The sequence below is a fragment of the Pan paniscus genome, chromosome 17 (genome assembly GCF_029289425.2).
Source record: "Pan paniscus chromosome 17, NHGRI_mPanPan1-v2.0_pri, whole genome shotgun sequence".
Lineage (NCBI taxonomy): Eukaryota > Metazoa > Chordata > Mammalia > Primates > Hominidae > Pan > Pan paniscus.
In genome coordinates this window covers 97038808-97064310 of record NC_073266.2, presented here as the reverse complement: position 1 = coordinate 97064310, position 25503 = coordinate 97038808, and the positions used below count along the sequence as shown (strand labels likewise).

Sequence of the window (25503 nt, the reverse complement as noted above, 5' to 3'; positions counted from 1 at the left end):
CGGCACCGCCTAGCGCCATACGCTAACCCCAGCCGGCGCCATACGCTAACCCCAAAAGCTTGTGTGTGGCTGCTCCCAGGTTATGGAAGCGGAATGCACACAGGAGCCATACATTGTGACCAGAACAGCGTGCAGGGCTGGCGCTCGTGCTCTGTGCTCAAGGTCCCAGGACCGGCCTTGGGCCTGACGAAGCGTACGTGGACGAGATGACTGTGGTCCGTGGGCTGGGGTGGTGGTCTGCTCTGACAACACAGAAACCCCTGGGTCTTTTGAACAGGACGTGACCCATTCGATCTGAGTTTGGGGAGGATCACCACGGCAACTGAGTGAGGAAAATGGGGAGAGAGGCCTGCTGGGAACTGAGCTCACTCTGCGGGGAGAGGTTGTCCTCAAGTGTCCTGACGGCAGCACGCCGGGAAACAAACTTTCTTAAAAGGGGTGTGAGCGACTGCTTTACAGCTGGCGAATCCTGGGCTCCAGGGTCCCACCGGCTGTCAGGAGAGGCCCCAATGGGAACGTGGCATTGGGCATCCTCAGAGGAGCTGCAGGCCAGGCCCAGCCCCATGGCAGATGCACTCTGGCCTCAGCCCTTCCATGTGTCAGGGAGTCGTCCGTGCACTCCCCTCCCCTGGTCCCATCCCCTCCATGTCCACGCACAGTCAGGCAGGCCAGGGCGGGGTCACACCCACACCCATGCAGCTCCAACGTCCCCAGCCTGTGCACTCAGCGACACAACAGCCCACCCTCTGTGGCCCACCAGGCCCCAAGGCAAGGCCTGGCTCACTTAGCTTTGACCTCTAGGACCAAGGCCAGAGGGGCCCGGGCCACCTGGTGAGGCTTTGGCAGTAACGGGCTGGGTAAAGGGATGATCTCACCTGAGCACCGCGCGGGTCGACAGTCCCCTGCCTGCTGTGTTGACGCAGAACACATCCCAGCCCCCAGCACTGCCGCTGCTCACCCACCCCAAGTCCCACCCCAAACTCTACCCTCGCCATAAAACCACACGTGGGTCACAGGGCAGCAGAAACATGACCGGGACCTGCTTCCCACCTGGGCCTGCAGGGCACTACCCAATTGTGGGAGCCCAGAGCTGGTGGGTCACAACTGGGACAAGGCATGGCAGGTGGAAAGAGAATTTCTCAGCATCTCCCAGCCGCCTTGGGACCACCTGGTACCGCGTGAGACAAAGCAGGGGTGAGGGACTGGAGGCATGGACGTCAGCGTCCACCTCGCGCAGGGGCTGGGGAGGAAGGCAGAGTCCATCTGTGCTCAGGAGGCTGCAGAGCAGGGACATGGGCCCCACGCGGAGCTCCGGCTGGCCTCGTGGGTGGACAAGGAGGACAGCAGGCAGGTCAGACAGTAAGAACTTCAGGACGACATCGGCACAGGACAAGGAACACTGTCCTGGCCCCGCCCCACAGTCATCATGAACCTCCAGAGAGTGGCCAGGGGGCAGCCACGGGCTGCAAGTGTGTGGCTCTGAGGGACAGCCCTGGGGAGGCAGCAGCCTCCTGGGCTGACGGGACACACTCCCGCAAAAACAGACGATAAGGGCTGCGGGCTCCCTGGGACACACTACCTCAAGTACACACACACACACACACACACACACACACACCCCAGGGCTGCGGGCTCCCTGGGACACACTACCTCAAGTTCACACACACACACACACACACACACACACACCAGGGCTGCGGGCTCCATGGGACACACTACCTCAAGTTCCCACACACACACACACACACCAGGGCTGCGGGCTCCATGGGACACACTACCTCAAGTTCACACACACACACACACACACACACACACCAGGGCTGCGGGCTCCCTGGGACACGCTACCTCAAGTTCCCCCCCCCCTCCACACACACACCAGGGCTGCGGGCTCCATGGGACACACTACCTCAAGTTCCCACACACACACACACACACACACACCAGGGCTGCGGGCTCCATGGGACACACTACCTCAAGTTCCCACACACACACACACACACCAGGGCTGCGGGCTCCATGGGACACACTACCTCAAGTTCACACACACACACACACACACACACACCAGGGCTGCGGGCTCCATGGGACACACTACCTCAAGTTCCCACACACACACACACACACACACCAGGGCTGCAGGCTCCATGGGACACACTACCTCAAGTTCACACACACACACACACACACACACACCAGGGCTGCAGGCTCCATGGGACACACTACCTCAAGTTCACACACACACACACACACACCAGGGCTGCGGGCTCCATGGGACACACTACCTCAAGTTCACACACACACACACACACACACACACCAGGGCTGCGGGCTCCATGGGACACACTACCTCAAGTTCACACACACACACACACACACCAGGGCTGCGGGCTCCATGGGACACACTACCTCAAGTTCCCACACACACACACACACACCAGGGCTGCGGGCTCCATGGGACACACTACCTCAAGTTCACACACACACACACACCAGGGCTGCGGGCTCCATGGGACACACTGCCTCAAGTTCTCACACACACACACACACACACACCAGGGCTGCGGGCTCCATGGGACACACTACCTCAAGTTCACACACACACACACACACACCAGGGCTGCAGGCTCCATGGGACACACTACCTCAAGTTCACACACACACACACACACACACCAGGGCTGCGGGCTCCATGGGACACACTACCTCAAGTTCCCACACACACACACACACACACACCAGGGCTGCGGGCTCCATGGGACACACTACCTCAAGTTCACACACACACACACACCAGGGCTGCGGGCTCCATGGGACACACTGCCTCAAGTTCTCACACACACACACACACACACACACACCAGGGCTGCGGGCTCCATGGGACACACTACCTCAAGTTCACACACACACACACACACACACACACCAGGGCTGCGGGCTCCATGGGACACACTACCTCAAGTTCCCCCCCCCCTCCACACACACACCAGGGCTGCGGGCTCCATGGGACACACTACCTCAAGTTCCCACACACACACACACACACCAGGGCTGCGGGCTCCATGGGACACACTACCTCAAGTTCCCACACACACACACACACACACACACCAGGGCTGCGGGCTCCATGGGACACACTACCTCAAGTTCCCACACACACACACACACACCAGGGCTGCGGGCTCCATGGGACACACTACCTCAAGTTCACACACACACACACACACACACACACACCAGGGCTGCAGGCTCCATGGGACACACTACCTCAAGTTCACACACACACACACACACACACCAGGGCTGCGGGCTCCATGGGACACACTACCTCAAGTTCCCACACACACACACACACACACACCAGGGCTGCGGGCTCCATGGGACACACTACCTCAAGTTCACACACACACACACACCAGGGCTGCGGGCTCCATGGGACACACTGCCTCAAGTTCTCACACACACACACACACACACACCAGGGCTGCGGGCTCCATGGGACACACTACCTCAAGTTCACACACACACACACACACACACACCAGGGCTGCGGGCTCCATGGGACACACTACCTCAAGTTCCCCCCCCCCTCCACACACACACCAGGGCTGCGGGCTCCATGGGACACACTACCTCAAGTTCCCACACACACACACACACACCAGGGCTGCGGGCTCCATGGGACACACTACCTCAAGTTCCCACACACACACACACACACACACACCAGGGCTGCGGGCTCCATGGGACACACTACCTCAAGTTCACACACACACACACACACACACACACACACACCAGGGCTGCGGGCTCCCTGGGACACGCTACCTCAAGTTCACACACACACACACACACACACACACCAGGGCTGCGGGCTCCATGGGACACACTACAAGTTCCCACACACACACACACACACACCAGGGCTGCGGGCTCCATGGGACACACTACCTCAAGTTCACACACACACACACACACACACCCCCCCCAGGGCTGCGGGCTCCATGGGACATACTACCTCAAGTTCCCACACACACACACACACACACACACACACACCAGGGCTGCGGGCTCCATGGGACACACTACAAGTTCACACACACACACACACACCAGGGCTACGGGCTCCATGGGACACACTACCTCAAGTTCCCACACACACACACACACACACACCAGGGCTGCGGGCTCCATGGGACACACTACCGCAAACACACACACACCAGGGCTGTGGGCTCAAGAGCTTAATATTATTGGGGCTAAAATATTTGCATGCATCCTCCTCAAAAAGCTTGTAGCCTTCAGTCAGGAAACAGCAGGAAGGCGTTTGGCCTCACTCCCTTCCCAGCAGATGGGAAACTGAGCTCCTGATGCCCGGGAGTCCCTGCCCCCCTGGGTCAGGAGGGGCTAATGCCGCCCCCTCCCCAGAAGGCCGAGGCTCGCCTGGACCCCAGGCCACTGAGCAGGGAGTGGGCAGTGGCTCCAGGTGTGTCTGCTGGAACCCGGGCCTGGGAAACGTCATACACTTGGGAGGACTCACTGTGCCTCCGAGGAAATGAAGCCAATTCCCACACAAACCATTCGAGCAGAAAACACGAGCGGAATCGCCCTCTAACGCATGGTCACCAGGGCCGCGGGCACGCCCCGATCACAACGCGCACACAAACCGCAGGGCCAGAAAACACGAGTGGAATCGCCCTCTAACGCGTGGTCACCAGGGCCGCGGGCACGCCCCGATCACAGCGCGACTGCAAGCAAGTCGGGCTGCGCCTTAAAGTGTAAACACTCGACAAGAACGCCACGGCGCCTTCGGTCACCACTCGTCACAGAAAGGCCTGAGTGCTCAGACACCCCACACCACCCGCCTGGCTACAGACGTGAGGCCACTTCCTTCCCTAACAACCCCAGGTGTGCGGTGTTGGGTGCATCTCCGCGCTGTGCGAGCCCAGGGGCTAGATGGGGAAGACCCTGCGCCTGGGGCCTGAAGGCACAGTCTAGGGCCCCCGGTGTCACGGCCACCCTGCGAGCTCCTGGCAAGGCCGCCACGGCATTTAGATGTGTTTACAGAGCCGCACGGGGTAACGTGCTCGTCACCTCGGCTAAGCTGTTGTCTACAAACCATTCACGGGACTCAGGCGGCACCCACGATGCCCCGACCGCAGAGGCCGGTCCCTCTCCAAGTCAGGGCTTTGAGCCTGAGCCGTGCGGCTCCATATTCAGCTGCAGAAGCAAACCTGGACACCAATGTGAGCCTTAGACCCCGGGACAGGTCTCACAGGAGGATCTGCAGCCCAGGACCCACCAAGGGCCCCACACTGCGACCACCGGAGCAGATCTCACGGCGAGCGCCCCAGCTGGTGCTGACGCCGTGGCACCGCACGGGCACTTTATATCAGGAGGACGCACCCCACACCCAGCCCGGTGCCTCGGTGCACTTCCACACGTGCCACACACGTAGCACGCACACGGCCCCTCCGTGAGCTCACGCCATGGTGCCAGGCGGGGCACACATCTACATGGCTGCGGGCACTCACCGTCATCCAGGTACAACTGGTCCAACTCTTCAGGCTCTCGCTTGACTGTTACAGGAATAGGGGCCAAATTAGGACTACCGTCCTCATGCACCTCTGGCAGCAGCCGTGGCCCGGCAGTCGGAGACTCGTCCCTGCGGACCGTGGACGGCGGGTGCTGCGGGCGGCCCGTGGCGGGCGGGCACGCTGGGCTGCAGGGCTGCAGGCAGGTCGGCTCTTGGGTGGCAGGCGGGAGTGGAGGAGAGGGGCTGCTGGGGCACAGCGAGTGTTCGAGACCAGGGGGGCAGCTACTGCTTGGAGGCGCACTCACCTGCTGTGGCAGCAGGGCCGGGGGTGGCTGGCCGGGCGAGCCGGGGTGCGTGGCCACTGGCCTGGGCACGTCCTGGACGGCAGGGGCCTCTCCGGCCGGCTGCGGGAGTCCGAGGTGACAGTGGCCCGGGCTGGCAACGCCCTTGGTGTAGGCAGCGGGAGAAAGGTCGTGGAGCTTGGGGCTCACGCCGGGGGCCGCTGGCATCAGGGTGCTTCTCTGCGGACAGGGCGGGAAGCCGGCCACGAGGCAGGAGCTGGGGTCGGGTGGCATTGCGAGCTGCTGGCTGTAGTATGGTCTTGGGAGAGGACTTAACCCCTGGCTCACTGGTCCACAGGTTGGAGCAGGCTCATAATCATCAGTGGGTTCTGTTTTTATAATTGGAACTGTGAGAAGGAAAAAAAAATTAAATAAACACAAGTTGCGGATGAGTGTGATCAGACAGGCTTGTGGCTGGGGCACCCTCCACAAAACCAACAGGGCCCTGACTGGGTCCCTCTGTCTCCTGCCTGGTTCTCCCACCCCATTAAAAAAAAAGGCGTGAGTCATCGGCCGAGAGAGTCGCAGCTGGTTCTAATACTGGCGAGGACTGTTTTCCTTGGAACCTCCTGCAGCACTAACGTGCTATAAAAGTCCACTTGCAAACTGCAGTGGGAGCCCTGGACCCAGGGGCCTGTGGGTTTGCAGGAATCAAAGCGAAAGTTTCAACGTGGATGCACGACTGCATTTCTGCTCCCGACACTCGGTTTGATAAATGTCTGCACATTTGGTAAACTCGAACACAGAACAAGACGGCTTTCAGGAGTCAGTAAAAATCCAACTGCAAAGGTGAACGACTGCTCCAGGAGAGAAGCCGTCCGTCACTGCGAAAGAAAAACACTGTCGTGGAGGCTGGACTGCCTCCACGGTGCTCCTGAGTCCCCTTCTAAAGGGACGGGCTGTGTGGAGGCTGTGACCGGGCAGCCTTGGATGGAACAGGGGGCTCCCGAGTTTCTAGAGCTTTCTCCCACCCAGCCCTCCCTAAAAGTCCGGGGCTTTGGGGAAGAGCCCACAGGGCGGGTGCTGGGTCCCCAAGGCTGCTCTGCCAGGCCCGGGCCAGAGCGGACACCGGCTCCCAGCCCGCGCCCACCCCAGCCTTTGTGCCCGCTTCTGTGGGGGTGTTGGGAAGCAAACAGGCAGGGTGTGCAGTCAGCAGGAGCGGCGAGGCGGATCCCAGCCGGCATTCCTGCGGTTGCTGTTTTCCTGTTGGTCTCAGGCCTCTCGTGCTACTTAGAGGAGACATCAGACGGCTCAGTGGCTCTAAAGCTCTCACAATGGCGCACGTACATTCCTAACAGACGCGTGGTGCCACTCTGAGCGAATGCTACGCAGACGGCAAGCTGTGAGTGAGTCTCCTCAGCCTGTTTCCTCCTCCCCGTGGGCTGCACACTGGTGGGTTTTTGGCAGCAGGGTCGGCCACAGGGAGGGAAACTCCCCTCCTGTCACCACCTGGGGGCCTATGCGTGGCCCCCAAAGCCAGTACACAGGCTCCCGGTGCAAACACTCGCCACCACAGAGAGCCTGGCAGCCTCCTGCAGTAAACAAAAGCATTTCCACAATTCGAGAGAAAATATTTAGCCCCGGGCTTGAGCCCGTGAGTCCATGCAGCCGTTCCCCGCCACGGCTGGGTGCCGAGGAGTCCACCAGCAGCCGCGAATGATGGAGACGGCGTTTTCCTGCAGCCCGAGATGCCGGAGCACCTGTGCCACGTGCGGCCTCCCCTGCAGCCGCCCTCTTCCCCCCCGCACAGGTCCCGGCGGTCGTGAGGGCAGGCGCAAGTCATCCGTGGTGGCCAAGCCACCTTCCCGCCACACTGGAGGCATCACAGGGACTGACCCATATGGGCCGTTCCCAGCTGTAGGATCTCACCAGCCTGAGTTTGCAGGACGTCAACCAGAGCTTTCCACCCAGGGATTCCCAGTGGAGTTGCTGCATTTTGTTGCTTTTGTGCTGACTTTTCAAGTCTCTACTTTCATTCACTCATTCAAATCTTTCTATCATCCACCCTCTGAGTAGAAAGATCGAGGATTAAAGCGTCCGCCCTGTACACTGAGTAGAAACATCGAGGTTTAAAGCATCTGCCCTACACAGAGTAGGGAGACTGAGGTTTAAAGCGTCCACCCTGCACACTGAGTAGGGAGGCTAAGGTTTTAGAGGGGGTGGGTGACCAGGAGGTGGGGACGTCCAGGAGGCAGGAAGAAAATCACGGGGCCATCGTGATTCCAAGGCCTTCCCAGGACGCAGCCTGCAGCTCACTGACCAGGGCCCATAAAGCCACACTCTGCTGAGGGTCGTGCCAGGCCTTCCTGGGGCTCTGCAGCCCAGGCATTCCCAGCCTTTGGCCTGGGGCAAGTCCAGCCACAGTGAACTCGGGGAGTGCAGCTCAAGCTGTGAAGCTTGGAGGATGAAGCCAGGGGCTGCCTCTGCAGTGGTGCCCAGGGCAGGGGAGGGAGAACGGGTGTGCTCCCCCCGCCTCGTCAGCCACCCCACCCTGCAAGCGCCGCCGAGGTCACGCTGGAATGACACCCCAGGACCAGGTCACGCTGGAATTACACCCCAGGAACCAGGTCACGCTGGAGTGACACCCCAGGAACGAGGTCACGCTGGTGTGACACCCCAGGACCAGGTCACGCTGGAGTGACACCCCAGGAATGAGGTCACGCTGGAGTGATACCCCAGGACCACGTCACGCTGGAATGACACCCCAGGACCAGGTCACGCTGGAGTGACACGCCAGGAACGAGGTCACACTGGAGTGACACCCCAGGAACGAGGTCACACTGGAGTGACACCCCAGGACCAGGTCACGCTGGAATTACACCCCAGGAACAAGGTCACGCTGGAGTGACACCCCAGGACCAGGTCACGCTGGAGTGACACCCCAGGACCAGGTCACGCTGGAATTACACCCCAGGACCAGGTCACGCTGGAGTGACACCCCAGGACCAGGTCACACTGGAGTGACACCCCAGGAACGAGGTCACGCTGGAGTGACACCCCAGGACCAGGTCACGCTGGAGTGACACCCCAGGACCAGGTCACGCTGGAGTGACACCCCAGGAACCAGGTCACGCTGGAGTGACACCCCAGGACCAGGTCACGCTGGAGTGACACCCCAGGAACCAGGTCACGCTGGAATTACACCCCAGGAACCAGGTCACGCTGGAACTACACCCCAGGAAAGAGGTCACGCCGGAGTGACACCCCAGGACCAGGTCACGCCGGAGTGACACCCCAGGACCCGGTCACGCTGGAATTATACCCCAGGACCAGGTCACGCTGGAATTATACCCCAGGACCAGGTCACGCTGGAGTGACACCCCAGGACCAGGTCACCCTGGAATTACACCCCAGGAACCAGGTCACGCTGGAATTACACCCCAGGACCAGGTCACGCTGGAATTACACCCCAGGAACCAGGTCACGCTGGAATTACACCCCAGGACCAGGTCACGCTGGAATGACACCCCAGGAACCAGGTCACGCTGGAATGACACCCCAGGAACCAGGTCACGCTGGAGTGACACCCCAGGAAAGAGGTCACGCTGGAGTGACACCCCAGGACCAGGTTATGCTGGAATTATACCCCAGGAACGAGGTCATGCTGGAGTGACACCCCAGGACCAGGTCACGCTGGAATGACACCCCAGGACCAGGTCACGCTGGAATTATACCCCAGGAACAAGGTCACGCTGGAGTGACACCCCAGGACCAGGTCACGCTGGAGTGATGCCCCAGGACCAGGTCACGCTGGAATTACACCCCAGGAACCAGGTCATGCTGGAATTACACCCCAGGACCAGGTCATGCTGGAATTACACCCCAGGAACGAGGTCACGCTGGAGTGACACCCCAGGACCAGGTCACGCTGGAGTGACACCCCAGGAACCAGGTCACGCTGGAGTGATACCCCAGGACCACGTCACGCTGGAATGACACCCCAGGACCAGGTCACGCTGGAGTGACACCCCAGGACCAGGTCACGCTGGAATTACAACCCAGGAACCAGGTCACACTAGAGTGACACCCCAGGACCAGGTCATGCTAGAATTACACCCCAGGAACCAGGTCACGCTGGAATTACACCCCAGGAACGAGGTCACGCTGGAGTGACACCCCAGGACCAGGTCACGCTGGAATGAGACCCCAGGAACCAGGTCACGCTGGAATGAGACCCCAGGAACCAGGTCACACTGGAATTACGCCCCAGGACCAGGTCACACTGGAATTACACCCCCGGACCAGGTCACACTGGAATTACACCCCCGGACCAGGTCACGCTGGAATTACACCCCAGGACCCGGTCACGCTGGAATTACACCCCAGGAACGAGGTCACGCTGGAGTGACACCCCAGGAACCAGGTCACGCTGGAGTGACACCCCAGGACCAGGTCACGCTGGAATTACACCCCAGGACCAGGTCACGCTGGAGTGACACCCCAGGGACCAGGTCACACTGGAATTACACCCCAGGAACCAGGTCACGCTGGAATTACACCCCAGGAACCAGGTCACGCTGGAATTACACCCCAGGACCAGGTCACGCTGGAGTGACACCCCAGGACCAGGTCACGCTGGAATTACACCTCAGGAACCAGGTCATGCTGGAGTGACACCCCAGGACCAGGTCACGCTGGAATTACACCCCAGGACCAGGTCACGCTGGAATTACACCCCAGGACCAGGTCACGCTGGAGTGACACCCCAGGACCAGGTCACGCTGGAATTACACCCCAGGAACCAGGTCACGCTGGAATTATACCCCAGGACCAGGTCACGCTGGAATTACAACCCAGGAACCAGGTCACACTGGAGTGACACCCCAGGACCAGGTCACGCTAGAATTATACCCCAGGAACCAGGTCACGCTGGAATTACAACCCAGGAACCAGGTCACACTGGAGTGACACCCCAGGACCAGGTCACGCTAGAATTATACCCCAGGAACCAGGTCACGCTGGAATTACAACCCAGGAACCAGGTCACACTGGAGTGATACCCCAGGACCAGGTCACGCTAGAATTATACCCCAGGAACCAGGTCACACTGGAATTATACCCCAGGAACGAGGTCACGCTGGAGTGACACCCCAGGACCAGGTCACGCTGGAGTGACACCCCAGGACCAGGTCACGCTGGAATTACACCCCAGGAACCAGGTCACGCTGGAATTATACCCCAGGACCAGGTCACGCTGGAATTACAACCCAGGAACCAGGTCACACTGGAGTGACACCCCAGGACCAGGTCACGCTAGAATTATACCCCAGGAACCAGGTCACGCTGGAATTACAACCCAGGAACCAGGTCACACTGGAGTGATACCCCAGGACCAGGTCACGCTAGAATTATACCCCAGGAACCAGGTCACACTGGAATTATACCCCAGGAACGAGGTCACGCTGGAGTGACACCCCAGGACCAGGTCACGCTGGAATGAGACCCCAGGAACCAGGTCACGCTGGAGTGACACCCCAGGACCAGGTCACGCTGGAATTACACCCCAGGACCAGGTCACGCTGGAGTGACACCCCCGGACCAGGTCACGCTGGAATTACACCCCAGGAACGAGGTCACGCTGGAGTGACACCTCAGGAGCAGGTCACGCTGGAATTACACCCCAGGAACCAGGTCACGCTGGAATTACACCCCAGGACCAGGTCACGCTGGAATTACACCCCAGGAACGAGGTCATGCTGGAGTGACACCCCAGGACCAGGTCACGCTGGAATTACACCTCAGGAACCAGGTCATGCTGGAGTGACACCCCAGGACCAGGTCACGCTAGAATGACACCCCAGGAAACGGCTCATGCTGGAATGACACCCCAGGAACCAGGTCATGCTGAAATGACACCCCAGGACCAGGTCACGCTGGAGTGACACCCCAGGACCACGTCACACTGGAATGACACCCCAGGACCAGGTCACGCTGGAATGACACCCCAGGAACAAGGTCGTGCTGGAATTATACCCCAGGACCAGGTCACGCTGGAATTATACCCCAGGAACCAGGTCACACTGGAATTACACCTCAGGAACCAGGTCACGCTGGAGTGACACCCCAGGACCAGGTCACGCTGGAATTACACCCCAGACGTCACATTCAGTCGTCACAACAGTGAGGCCCACTGGGCCCCATCTGAAGACAACGCTCACGCCTGGCTCACGAGGGTCTATGGCTCTCAGCCCCGCACATTCTCCTTAGTTCGGGCTGAAGAAGGTGCACGGGCCTTGGCAGCGCTGGGGCGGTTCCTGCGAGGAGGACTCTGCCTTCAGCCACCTGAATGTGGCTGCCTCTGGGGCTGCCCTCTTCAGCTGAGGGTTCACAGATGGGGCAGAGCCCCAGGACTGCCTGTGCAAGTCAGGGGGCTGCGGAGGACACGGTGCCCTCATGTTGATTGGGAAACCCTACCCGCCTCGTTTTACTTAGAAAATCGAATATCTGGGCCCTGGGCTGCAACACTTTTTTGAAGGGGCGGCAGGAGGCGGTGTCTGTGGACGGTGGGGCTCTAACCGCTGTCTGGAGACCACAGAGCTGGAGTCATTTTCATCCAGGGCACGCGTCTTGGCTTAGGCCATGGCGCCCCCAGCTCTGCGGACGCAGCTGGGCCTCAGGAACTGCCCCTTCCTGCTGTTCCAGCTTCAAGCATGTGGTAAATCCAGAAATGATGAGTCCACGACAAAGCCAGACGATGGGGAGCCCCAGAGGCAGGGCTTGGCCAAGGGCTCTCTGTGAACTCAGGCCTGCGCCTTTGAGAGGTGCAGGGGTCACTGGAAACAGGCCCAGATGTGGGAGTGAGATGCCGGTGGGCACCCACATCTCTCCTGCTCAGAAGATGCAGGTGTCCCGAATGGCCAAGCCTCCATTCTAAATTAGGCTGGTAATTTTCAGAGTTTAGATCTTAAGCAAAAGCACATGGCTGGAAGGTTAAATTAATACCCTGTTGGGATCCTCTCTCCACTGCACGGGATTTTCAGCCAGGGCCCAGAAACATGGCCAGGCATGGGGGCCAGTGCGCCTCTTCTGTGAAGTGTCCCGAGCGCTTTAAAAACTCTCACCCACCAGCTCTGGCGGACACTAGAGGCCCCGTGCACAGCTGTCCTGTAAATCAGCCGCCCCACGGGCCAAGGCCGGCTATGCCAGAGAGCCGCTGGGGCTGGGGCAACCGGGTGGCGTCTGCTGCTGCTGGCTGGAGAACGTCAAGAACACAGCTCAGACACGGCCCGTCTAAAACCGCGGTGGTGCCGGCATTAACCCCCGCATCTCTCCAGCCACTTGGATTCTTCCTGGGGAAGTCCTGACCTAGGATGGTGGTGGCGAGGGGCACAGGGCTCTGGGACACGCGACCCACCTCCCCAGGATGCTGGCGGCCGGCAGTGGCATCGGGACGCACGGGCTGCTTGCCCTGCGGGTTTGGAGCAGGCCCAGCACTGATGCATCCACCACCCCCAGGGGCAAGCAGAAGGCCCAGTGGACGCTTCGCTGGGACCCCACCAGGTTGGCAGCTCCTGTCCCCCCACCCACAGGCAGGCGCTCCCTCTCTTTCTGAAGCCCGGGGCTCCAGTCCACAGAGGCTGTGGCAACACGCTCCTCTCAGGAATAAACTCGTGTGCCTGCCTACTGCTCCTCTTCCGCCCAGAGCTATTTGCAGGGAGCTGGGGGCAGCTACTTGAAACCTGGGATCACCGCACGTGCCCCGCCCACGACGGCATCTTGTGAGTCTGGAGAGCCAGTCCAGGTCCCTTGGCCCGGAGCTGGCAGCATGAGCTGCGGACGTGGTCACCGTGCTTGGAAGGTGGCCCAGGCTGACCCTGCAGGTGCGGGCCTGTTCCTGCCGCAGTGCCCCTCCCTGGGCTGGGGTCTCCACGCGGCTTCTCCCAGCCTTGCCCATGAGGTCTGGCTCAAGTCTGGGGTTGGCCGGATGGTTTCTCAGCCCTGGCAGCGGCGTCTTGTGCCATCCCAGCTGCTCTGAGGCTGCCTCCCACCGGGACCGGGCCTTCCCCAGGCGACTGCCCCATCTCCCTGTCCTTGCCCCAAAGGGGCACTGCCGTGAAGCACAGCCAGGGACAAAGGGCCGTGGACGGCAGGGATGCGCGAGGCACCCGGCACCCACAGGGGACGTTTCAGGATGGCCCCGCCTGACCCGCTGGCCTATGAGGATGCAGTGGGATGTTGTCTGCTAAGTCACGTCCTGGAGAGCTGCAGCCTTCCCAATACAGAGAGAAGCTGGAAAGTGCAAACTCACCTTCACAAGCAAAGGAAAGCCACACGGCTGCTTCCACACCCCAGCATCTAAGAAGCTTAAACACACGAATATACTGCACCTGGGCTTGGCCTAAACTGTGCTTTTTGTGTGGGTTTCAGAGAAGATGGATGCCTGCTCTGTAAATCAGAGCCTCGTAAGACGCATCCTATCAGTGAGGAAGTGAGCGAGCGTCTGCACGAGCGCCTGGGAGTCTCGCCCGTGGAGGGGGCCGCACAGGCCCAGTTCACGCTGTCGCCCGTGGAGGGGGCCGCACAGGCCCAGTTCACGCTGTCGCCCGTGTTCCGGACTCACCCTGCACCAGGCGGCCTCTGGCTACCTCCTGATGATATCAGCCATGAGGGGCTGAGGTAGAGGTGGCGAAAGGATGGGCTCAGAAAAAGGGCAGCTCATTTTCAGGCTAAGCAACGGTGCAACAGAAACACCAATCACCTGAGGGTGAGTTTATGAAACTCGTTACAAAGAGCAGAGTGTGGAAGGCGAGTGCTGGCCTCAGGGCCGGCCGGCTTTACAAAGCATATTCCCGCAGAGCAGGCTGGCTGCCCCATCGTCCACGGCAGCCCCATCGTCCACGGGGACTGTCTGTGGAGGCGGCGCGCAGTGGTCAGCGGCGTGCAGAGCTGACAGGTAAACCGTCCCCGCAGACCCAGGCCTCACGCTTGCATCCTCCGTGGAAGGCACGGAGGGCCCGTCCCATGCCTGGTGCTGTTCTGGGGCCCAGCTTCTCTCTGATGCCGCTGCAGAGTCTCTGCCTCGGTAGCAGTGACGTTGGGAGCTGAGTCCTGGAGGGGGCTTCCGCCCCAGGTGAGCACGACATTTCCAGGCCCCATGCAGGTGCCAATTCTGGCCACAGATGCAGGCAGTGAGCTGGGCAAGCCTCTCCTCCAGGACCTCCCCTCCCAAAGCCCCCGCCACGGCCATCGTCAGCCAAAGAGCATTCGGCACAATCCTGGCTTCTCTTAAAGAACCCCCAAGCCTGGAAAATGGGCTGCCATCCCTACCCGGTAACAGGAGCCAGGACATGAGTGGGCTTCACCCGCCGCAGCCCCTCGAACGGTTCCTGTTCTAAAGCCCCAGCCGGGTCTATGCAGCCCCAGGGCAGGCAGAGCCCCTCACCCAGGGCAGACCTGGGGGCTCCTCACAGCTCTTAATGGCCCCGACCACATCCTCCTCCCAACGTAGTCCCCTTGGCTGCCTTGGTGTGGCCTGGCTCCCGGGGGACAGCTGGGGTCTTCACGGCTCCCAGATCAGGGCCCCCTTCTGCTATAAGACAGAGGTGACAAGATCTGAGAATGAAAATCGGCATGAGCGACACGGCGGCAGGCATGAGCCTGCCCCACCTGTTGGCTTCCTGTGTGGTTGATGCCCGGCAGCTCCTGGCTCCTCGGGGGCTCTGTCTGCAGCACAGGGAGCACCTGGGGGTGGGCGGGGGGGGGGGGGCCTGGGGGCAAGAACGGGGGCCTGGGGATGGGCGGGCAGGGGGCAGGCTCAGCCCTGTGGCTTTAGACAAGTAGGGTCACTGCTATGGATGGACTCGTGTCCCCTCAACCTCATGTTGAAGCCCTAACCCCCGTCCGCGTGACTCTACTTGAGAATGGTGTTTGCAGGAGGTAACTGGGGGTTAAACAATATCAGGGTGGGGCCCTGATCCAACGGGACTGCCGTCCCACAGGGAGGGAGAGACAAATCGCCTGTCCTGCCATGTGAGGATATGGCAGGATTTTGGCTGTCTGCAACTTGGAACGGTCCTCACCAGAACCCGACCGTACCAGTCCCAACCTCGGACTTCCAGCCCCCAGAGCTGTGAGAAATCAATGTCTGTTGTTTACAAGGTGCCCAGCCGGGGGTGCTCCACTATGGAAGCCCCGAAGACTGAGACAGTGCCCTGGACCCCCTTCTTCCACCAACAGTAACATCTGGTCCCCAGGTGGCATTGGGGGTGGGGAGATCTAACGCTGAGCTGCCTGCAGGCTGCAGCTGCTGTGCACAGCAAAGAATGATCCCAAGACAGTTCCCTGCTCCCCCATGCCCACATTTTTATGCAACCTTGTGTTCAGCTTGAATTACTCTACCAGGGATGCACTTCAGTACTGGACAAAAGAGGTTTTGTTCAAAGTCTAAACCCCTGGAAAACAAAGATCAGATTGTCTTCTGTTTGCTGTATGACAAGAAAGTCCAAGTTTTGCCATCAACATAAACAACCAGGAATGACACCTCCGGGGCATGACTTTTCTCAAACAATGAAAGAAAACAGCGGATGAAGCTGCCTTCTCACCCATCCCTCGAGGCTGAGAGGCATCATTTCTCCTTGTTCAGAGCCAAGATCAGTTTCCAGAACAGGTGAGGGATCCACGGCCCACTATGGGGTAAATCTGCACCAACCAGGCACCGCCTGATGTGGGAGACAGAGAAGGGTCCTTCCGAACTCCATCCGCCTTTGGGAATTCGTGCTCTCTCCCCGACTCTTCACTGGAGTTTCTGCTGAAGCGCGTTCCAAGGTTTCCAGAAAGGCACGATCTTCCGGAGTCACAACCACATGAGTCTGGTGAGTATTCCAACCATGCACACCACAGACCTCCAGGCTGAAACTGCAGCTCCGTGGCAGCTGACAACCGTGGCTAACCCTGGCCATGTGTCCAGGACGGGCCCAGGTGCTTTTGTTCATGATCTCACTTTGCCCCCACACCCATCCTGTGTGTCGGTCGGGGTGAGAGAATTCCCTTTCCCTCAGGTTTATCACGTCGACCCCGAGCAACATCGGTGGGAGGCTTCCTACACATACAGAAGCGTGAAAACAGGCGCAGAGCTCAGGCACTTGATGGGGGTCTCGGGTGGCAGCGACGGGGCCAGGACAGCACGGCAGCGAGGGGAAGCGTGAGGGGGGCCTCAGGCTGTGTGGTGGCCCCGTGCTGCTCCAGGGCACAGTGAGGTGGGATCTGTTGCCCAATTAGGCTGATGACAGAGGACGCTCCCACAGACCACACAAGCCAAAACACATCGGTCGGCTTTCGCCAATCCTCGCCCGGGCTGCCCGCCGTGTTCTGTGGGGCGCGTGACTCACGCTCCCAGGCAGCTGTGGAGCCAGGCTTTGCCATTCCGGCTGGAGCCACGGAGCCACGGTGGGGCAGCAGCATGGCTGACGCCGCCCGGAGGCGGCTGCACGTGGACAGGCGGATCCCTCCCAGGCGCGTGGCTGGCGTCGCCAAGCTCAGGGCGCCCCTCTTGCCCCACGCATGTCCCAGAGCGCAGGCTTCCTGGCACCCAGCATCCCCACTGACTCACACCTCCTGGTTTCTTTTTGGTGGCCTGTGGCCCTTAGATTTCTCAACAAGCCCCTTCCTGCCCTCTCATCCCATCTCAGGCTCCCGGCCCCACCCCCCTTCTGGAGCTGGACTCGCCCAGCCCCAGGTGCGCCCGTCGGATGCTGAGCTCCGTGGCTCTTTCACAGAAGTCTGGATCCTGACGCTGGTTCCCTAATTTACTCCCCTCATCTCTGATTTCTGCAGGAGCAATCTTCCACCCCAAATCCCTCCTGCTTTAAAACAGGCTCTGAGGACACGCACAGCCTGAGCGTCGGGTGGCTAGGATGCCTGGCGTCTTGCTGGGGGTGGTTTTGGCCAGCACATCTCGGACCTCCCTTTCAGTTGGAGCTCTTCTTCTGACGTTTGGGGAGGTCTCCTGGGAGGCCTGGTGGGGCCAGCACCCCACAGCATGTGAGAGAGAATTCCTTTCCCTCAGGTTTACAATGTTGACAGCGTGAGAACACGCTTCCCTCGCAATGTCGACAGTGAGCGTGAGAACACACTTCCCTCAGGTTTACAACGTCGACGGTGAGCGTGAGAACACGCTTCCCTCAGGTTTACAACGTCGACGGTGAGCGTGAGAACACGCTTCCCTCAGGTTTACAACGTCGACGGTGAGCGTGAGAACACGCTTCCCTCAGGTTTACAACGTCGACGGTGAGCGTGAGAACACGCTTCCCTCAGGTTTACAACGTCGACGGTGAGCGTGAGAACACGCTTCCCTTGCAACGTCGACAGTGAGTGTGAGAACACGCTTCCCTCAGGTTTACAACGTCGACAGTGAGCGTGAGAACACGCTTCCCTTGCAACGTCGACAGTGAGTGTGAGAACACGCTTCCCTCAGGTTTACGTCGACAGTGAGCGCGAGAACACGCTTCCCTCAGGTTTACAACGTCGACAGTGAGCACGAGAACACGCTTCCCTCAGGTTTACAACGTCAATAGTGAGCACGAGAACACGCTTCCCTCAGGTTTACGTCGACAGTGAGCGCGAGAACACGCTTCCCTCAGGTTTACGTCGACAGTGAGCGTGAGAACACGCTTCCCTCAGGTTTACAACGTCGACAGTGAGCGTGAGAACACGCTTCCCTTGCAACGTCGACAGTGAGTGTGAGAACACGCTTCCCTCAGGTTTACGTCGACAGTGAGCGCGAGAACACGCTTCCCTCAGGTTTACAACGTCGACAGTGAGCACGAGAACACGCTTCCCTCAGGTTTACAACGTCAATAGTGAGCACGAGAACACGCTTCCCTCAGGTTTACGTCGACAGTGAGCGCGAGAACACGCTTCCCTCAGGTTTACGTCGACAGTGAGCGGGAGAACACGCTTCCCTCAGGTTTACAACGTCGACAGTGAGTGCAAGAACACGCTTCCCTCGCAACATCGACAGTGAGCGTGAGAACACGCTTCCCTCACAACATCGACAGTGAGCGCAAGAACACGCTTCCCTCAGGTTTACAACGTCAATAGTGAGCGCGAGAACACACTTCCCTCAGGTTTACGTCGACAATGAGCTGAGAACACGCTTCCCTCAGGTTTACGTCGACAGTGAGCGTGAGAACACGCTTCCCTAAGGTTTACATCGACGGTGAGCGTGAGAACACACTTCCCTCAGGTTTACGTCGACGGTGAGCGTGAGAACACGCTTCCCTCACGTCGACAGTGAGCATGAGAACACGCTTCCCTCAGGTTTACAACGTCAACAGTGAGCGTGAGAACACGCTTCCCTCACAACGTCAACAGTGAGAGTGAGAACACGCTTCCCTCAGGTTTACAACGTCGACAGTGAGCGTGAGAACACGCTTCCCTCGCAACATCGACAGTGAGCGTGAGAACACGCTTCCCTCACAACGTCGACAGTGAGCGAGAGAACATGCTTCCCTCAGGTTTATAATGTCGACAGTGAGTGTGAGAACACGCTTCCTTCAGGTTTACGTCGACAGTGAGCGTGAGAACACGCTTCCTTCAGGTTTACAACGTCGACAGCGTGAGAACACGCTTCCCTCAGGTTTACAACGTTGACAGTGAGCATGAGAACACGCTTCCCTCGCAACGTTGACAGTGAGCGTGAGAACACGCTTCTCTCACTTGCTGTCTGAAGAGCGAGGCAACCGACAAAAACTGAAATTTAATAAAAGCTGTCTCCCTCGGGTGGTTGTGGGGCCTTCAGTAGAACAGGGATGAGGGGCCCACAGGCCGCTGTTCACAGGTGGGGCCAGCTCAGCTCCAACCCCATAAAGCACTCGGCAGCTGGGCTCCCAGAATTCTCGCCCCTGTGGCGACCTGGAGTGTGGCGCAGGCCACGCTGTGGGCTGGAAATGTCAGCATCATCCGCTCTGTCTGAAATCAGGTAGGACTTCTAAGCTGGGGCAGAGCTGGGCTGAAACATCAGTGTAGGGGTCCCGGCTTGACCCCCACAAGCTGCAGAAAGGGGAGGCCGCCCTGGTTCCTGTGCAGGACACGGCATGGAGTGTGGGTCGTCTGCGTTTTAGGCCCTTGGAGGGCGCACGAGGGGTGCCAGGAGAATCTCTGCTTTGAGAACCTGTGACCAGGCCCTGGTGCGTCAAGGCGCCCACAGCCGACACATGGAAAGTCTCTTAAGGCTGAAACCCAGAGCGCCGCGAGGCCAGGGCTGACCTGACGTTGTCAGGAGCTTGGAGGCAGCTGCCACGGTGGCAGGATCAGATGAGGGAAGGCGGGAGCCATGCCTGGGTGTCTGAGGTGGGCAGGTTCACTCTGCAGTGAAAGCCGAGCTCAGGCCCAGCCCCAGGGTGCCTCCAAGTGTGTGGGGTGAGGGGAGGGGAGGGGAAGAGGCCACAGGTGTTCAGGCCCACCCAGGCTGTGCTTTTGGCCAATGGCAGCGAAAGGGTGATTTGGGGCCGCTGAGCATCTGCAGAGACCTCACGAACTTCACTGTTTCAGGATCAAGCTTTACATGCAGTGGACTTGGACAAAGTGAGTTGGAAAGTCCAGGGAAAAGGCAGAATGGGAAACCCCTGGGAAGGAGAGGCTGCCGGGCTGAGCAGAAGGGCATGGAGGTCGGGCGGTGGCCCAGAACTGCTTGTCTGCAATCAGGCGGATCCCTTGCGGGGTGCTCTGAGCCCCTCAGCTCACACAGCCCCAGCTGAGCTTACTGAGGGCCTGGGCCACGCCACCTGGAGGGGGCTTCCTAGAGGGGCCGGTTCTGCTGCCTGGGAAGTGCCAGCGGAGAAAGCCCCCAGCTGTCGACCCTGGGCGGTGGGATCTGTGCACGGGGACCTCAGTTTCACAGCCGCCCCCCCTCCAACGGCTCACACCCTAAGCAGCTCTCTCCCGTGATGATCGCTGGGGTGGACCCAAGGCCACAGGACCCCGGCTCCCTCTGTACCAACACCTCTCCGATGCCACGGTTATTGCTGGATTTAATAATCCATTGCAAACAGGGAAGTAATGGAATCTATTCCCCTTTCTACCCCTTGAGGCAGAAACAGATTCTCAAGCCTAGGTCATCGTTGCAGGACCAGCAGAAGGGCTGGTTAGTACCGGGGGAGGGAAGCGCGTCTTCCCTTCTTCGTGACGTTTGAGTCTCCAGCTGGCTCCCGTCTGGGCTCGGGGCCCACGCCCACCCCCGGTGAGGGACCCCCAGATCCCGAGGCAGATCTGTTCCGACGCCTTCACACCCTGGATGTCACGTTCTGTGGTCAAAGCTGTTTCTGTGCCTGGGTCATCACAGCAGCCACTCCCTGTCACGGGATGACCCTCAGCTGGACCGCGTGTCCCCTGAGGAAGGGGGCTCTGGCCACGAAAGGGACCCCCACAGAGGCAGGGCTGGCTGTGTGTTCCCACAGGGACCTAGGGCCGGGAGCAGCTTCTCCTGGGCACCGATGGGGGAAGAGCTCCGTGTCCCCAGCTCAGGGGCCCTGGGAGCGTTTCCAGGTAACCGACTAAAACGACTTCAGACAAAAAGACCTGGCATTTGTCATGTTTTATTTTCTCGTTTAAAAAAATACTGACTTTGGTAGGTAATTTTGAGTTTGTAACTTGGTTTTCTTTCTCCAAAGTGCCCGCAGCCCCCCACGAGACAGATTCCCGGCCCTGCCTGCTTGTATCTGGGGGCACAAGTGCACCCCTCACGCAAGCCCCAGGCCACGCGGAGGCCGCCTTTCTAACCAGACCTGGGCAGGGTTCCCACGTTCCAGGTTCGCCTCTCTCCTCTAATGCTGACGTGCTGGAATAACCTCTCGGAACTGCCAAACTTCCTGGCACCAGATCATCCCTCAGCCCTCCTAACGCGCCTTCCGGGAGATTAAATTCAGGCGCAGTTACACAAAAACAGTGACAGACAAGCCGCTCAGGAAGCCTCTCTGTGGGCACGTGTGTTCCAGCCTCTAACTGCAGACAACATTTTCACTTTCCTCACCGGGCAGCACCCCGGGATGTCAGGAGGGGCGGCCGGCAGGACTCCCCAAGGGCTATGCCCACTCCGTTCATGGGGCTCATACATTCTGCTGGGAACTTCTCCCCATTTAACGCCTGCCCCCCTCCAGGGAGGGTGAAGGGAACTCTCCCTCTGGGCCCCATCACAGACCATCAGCCAGAGGTGTCAGCCCCACCTGAGCCCGGGGGCCCCCTGCACTCAGATGCCTGATTCCCGGAGGCCGACCACTGCGACCTTCTGACTCAAAAGGAGAGACGCGAGGCCCCCTGAAAACGGGAGGCGGGGCCGGGACGGGGCTGCGGACTGAGCTCATCTTCGGCCAAGTCATCGGAGGATGCCTTCGGCGCTGAGACGAGGAGTGCGGGCGGCTGGTGGCCAAGGCGTGTCCCCAGCCCGCCCCCCACAAGCACCGGACACCTCGGGCACCTGGATTCCAAATGCTTGGAGCTCTCGGAGGGGCCTCCCTGTGCTGCCTGTGGGACGGCAATTTTGAAGGAAAACCTACAATGAGACTTGACTTTACAAACATGTACGTGAAATGAATTCCACAGCTGGAGTGTAAGTGGGTTCACTGTTGTCACCTTGTGCATTTCAACAGCACATTTCACGACCCTAGGAGACCGCCCCTCACTGCCGTGACCCCTGGGCATGCAGACCCGAAGCTCATTGGCACAGCGGAAACCTAGACTGCTAACGACCCCATGATGACGGTGTAGAAAAGGGAAAAAGCCAAGAGCAGCTTTGAGTCAGGGCGGTGCTTGCTAACCAGCTGTCTTCCACCCACACCCACCCGTCCTGCCTCCACCTCCAGGGTCTGCAGAAGCAGAGCTGGCAACTATCTCTCGGACCACATGGCAGAAGCCATCTGAGCTGGACCCCAAGACACAGATGCACAGCACGGAGGACGCAGGTCCTGGAGTGGCCTCGGCGTCCTCAGACCCAGCCGGGGTTGCAGAGGCAGGAAGTGCAGCGGGCACGCGGGACGGAACACGGATACCTGGGTGCTGGTTTCTATTCATTCATTTATTTATTTAACAACCACACTGACAGTGGCCTCGAGGTAGGCCCAGCGTCAACACTGGGGATCTCGCCCTGCGGCAGCCTGGGGGCTCTGCCTGAGGGGCTCACAGTCTGGTGCAGGTTGTGGTCGCAGCCCCCAGGACCAGGTGGGGTGACAGGGAGCCGGGGAGCCCCTGGGGGCTGGTGGGGCTTGTCAGTGTGCTTGTGGGGACCTGGGATGGTCACCCAGGGACTATGGTGCTTCGTCCAGGAGAGAAGAGACGACGGAGGCAAAGAGAAGGAGAACGGGCGAAGGCTGGTGCCCAGGGCGAGCCTGGGGAACCCGGCCTGCGTTGAGCCATGCTGGAGCAGATGGGGGATGGAGGGTGCAGCCGAGACACTGGGCAGGGGGTCCAGGAGAGATGTCCACGCTGGGCACAATGCTGAGAGGGGAGCCGGGGCCAATCGAGGCAGGAGTGTGGCTGGTAGGACAGGACGGCCGGCTGCCAGGTGGGGTGTGGACTGGAGGGAGCAGGAGCAGCTCAGCCCCACCGGCTTCATGCTGTGGCCACGGTCCTGGGGGCCTCCACCTCCCACCTGTGAAGGGCAGGCACGCTCCCCGCACGCCCCTTCTGCCTCTGAGATACGTGATCTGTGCTAAAGTCAGTGCTGCTCAAACCCACGGTGGGGACTGCCACATGCTGAGCAAATAAGAAAAAAATTAATGCACTGCTCTGGAAAGCAATCCTTCTCTATAAAGCCTAGGTTTTCTTTAAAACATTCAATTTCTGGTCAACCATGCTTGACGTTTAATTAGGACACAATCATTATTTTCAGAAAAAGATAAAATATTTTCTTCTATAAGATATATTGTACTTTGTTCCAAGAATGGGTTGGACTCACTAAGTGTGGGCGGCACAGACCACGTAAACCCCAGCGGGGTCCAGAGCGTGAGGCCCTTCCCCACAATCCCGGGGGTCCCAGAGCGTGAGGCCCTTCCCCACAATCCCGGGGGTCCCAGAGCGTGAAGCCCTTCCCCACAATCCCGGGGGTCCCAGAGCGTGAGGCCCTTCCCCACAATCCCGGGGGTCCCAGAGCGTGAGGCCCTTCCCCACAATCCCGGGGGTCCCAGAGCGTGAGGCCCTTCCCCATAATCCCGGGGGTCCCAGAGCGTGAGGCCCTCCCCACAATCCTGGGGGTCACAGAGCGTGAGGCTCTTCCCCACGAGGGCTGGGCTAGGGGCTGCACGTCACCCCTGCAGCTCTGTCTCACAGACACTCTTAGGGTACAGCGACTTTACAGCAAAACCCCATTTTCCACATCTTGAGAGGCATTTCCAGAGCTTGCCTGATAAAACAGGGAGTCCCAACAGTTTGGTGTGAACATGGGGATTCAAGGGCTTCCTTAGGATCTGGTCTATTACAAATGCTGTTTACATTCAGAGAAAATGGAAACCTTCAAAAACACCCTGATTTTACTAAGAGAATGCAGCTGCTTTTGCAATTAGCTCCCAGTGTGTAATTTCCCTCTCAGATGATAGGAATCTCTGCAGTTTTTAGAAAAAAAAGCAATATAAAAAGATTGTTGATATTAGCTAAGCTTACCCAAAATACAGTAAAATTCAGGATGACAGCTAACTCTGTCCCCTCCGAGCTGTGGGGAGTGGCCTGTACCCACAAAATACAGTAAAATTCAGGATGACCGCTAATTCTGTCCTCTCCGAGCTGGGGGGAGTGGCCTGTACCCACAAAAGAAGCCGGGGATGGCGTGGGGGACGCCTTTCTCTTCTACTGGTTCAGGGACTGAAAAAACAAACTGGATGATATTTTCTTTAAGAAAACACCCTAAAGGTTAAAAAGGTTAAGATGATTTTTTTTTTTTTTTTTGTATGAGTGAAAAGGAGCCATTCCCACGGCGGGTGAGGGGCAGGCAGGTTGAGGAGAAGGTGCCCCAGCCTGGATGCCCGTGGTCCCAGGAGATGAAGTTACCCCTGGAGAAGTGTCTTGGGGACGTCCGCCCAGCACAAAGCTCATTCACCATCCTTAAAGACCACATCAGGACTACAGGCTTAAAAGCAAAGTTTATTCCTAAAGGTGCCTGCAAAATAGCTATACCTATTTGCCTTTTCACCTTAAGCAGCTTTAGGGTGCAAATGCACACCAGGACCCCCTCAGTTTTTTGGAGCAGAAGAGCCATGTTTTCCCCTTGGCTGTTATACATTCGCAAGAAGCAAAATAACCGTGACTATCTGAGTATGCAACCCCCACCCCCCACCCCCAACAGGGATCAAGGAAAATGCATCCGAAGCTTCCCTTTTCCTTTCCTTTTCAGGGCATCGATGGCTCGGTCTCACTAACGGGACATCACACAGTTAAATGTGCAACACGCCACGCTGCTTTACGGCGACGTCGTTTCTGCGTCTTTAGAAAAAGCACCCCACGCGCTCATGTTCACGGCTTACGGTTAGAAAGATGGCGTTACCATTGGCGGGAAGGTAGGTGAAACGCTGGTACTGGCTTCGCTTTCTCTTCCCGTTGCAGACGTAGAAACTGACGTGAACGGGGCTGGTTATCCTCTGATTCCGAAACGGCGGGATCTCAACCACCAGAGAATTCTACAGGAGAAGGGCACACAGGAGGCACAAT

At 59.1% G+C, this 25503-nt stretch overlaps 1 protein-coding gene across 9 annotated transcripts in view; it reads right to left on the bottom strand.

Moving 5' to 3' along the window:
• NFATC1 (nuclear factor of activated T cells 1) overlaps nucleotides 1–25503 on the bottom strand; it is a 136346-nt gene that overhangs the window by 38466 nt on the left and 72377 nt on the right. For 2 of the 9 annotated variants that reach the window (XM_034943402.3, XM_034943403.3), the window contains exons 8-9: nucleotides 25340–25472; nucleotides 5532–6221 (exon numbers count right to left, since the gene is read on the bottom strand). In XM_034943402.3, coding sequence (XP_034799293.2) covers nucleotides 5532–6221; nucleotides 25340–25472 — 823 coding nt within the window. Of the gene's footprint in view, nucleotides 1–5531; nucleotides 6222–22857; nucleotides 23560–24921; nucleotides 25473–25503 lie in introns of those variants that run through there. The other 7 variants (XM_057300454.1, XM_034943405.3, XM_057300455.1 and 4 more) reach the window with 5 other exon arrangements.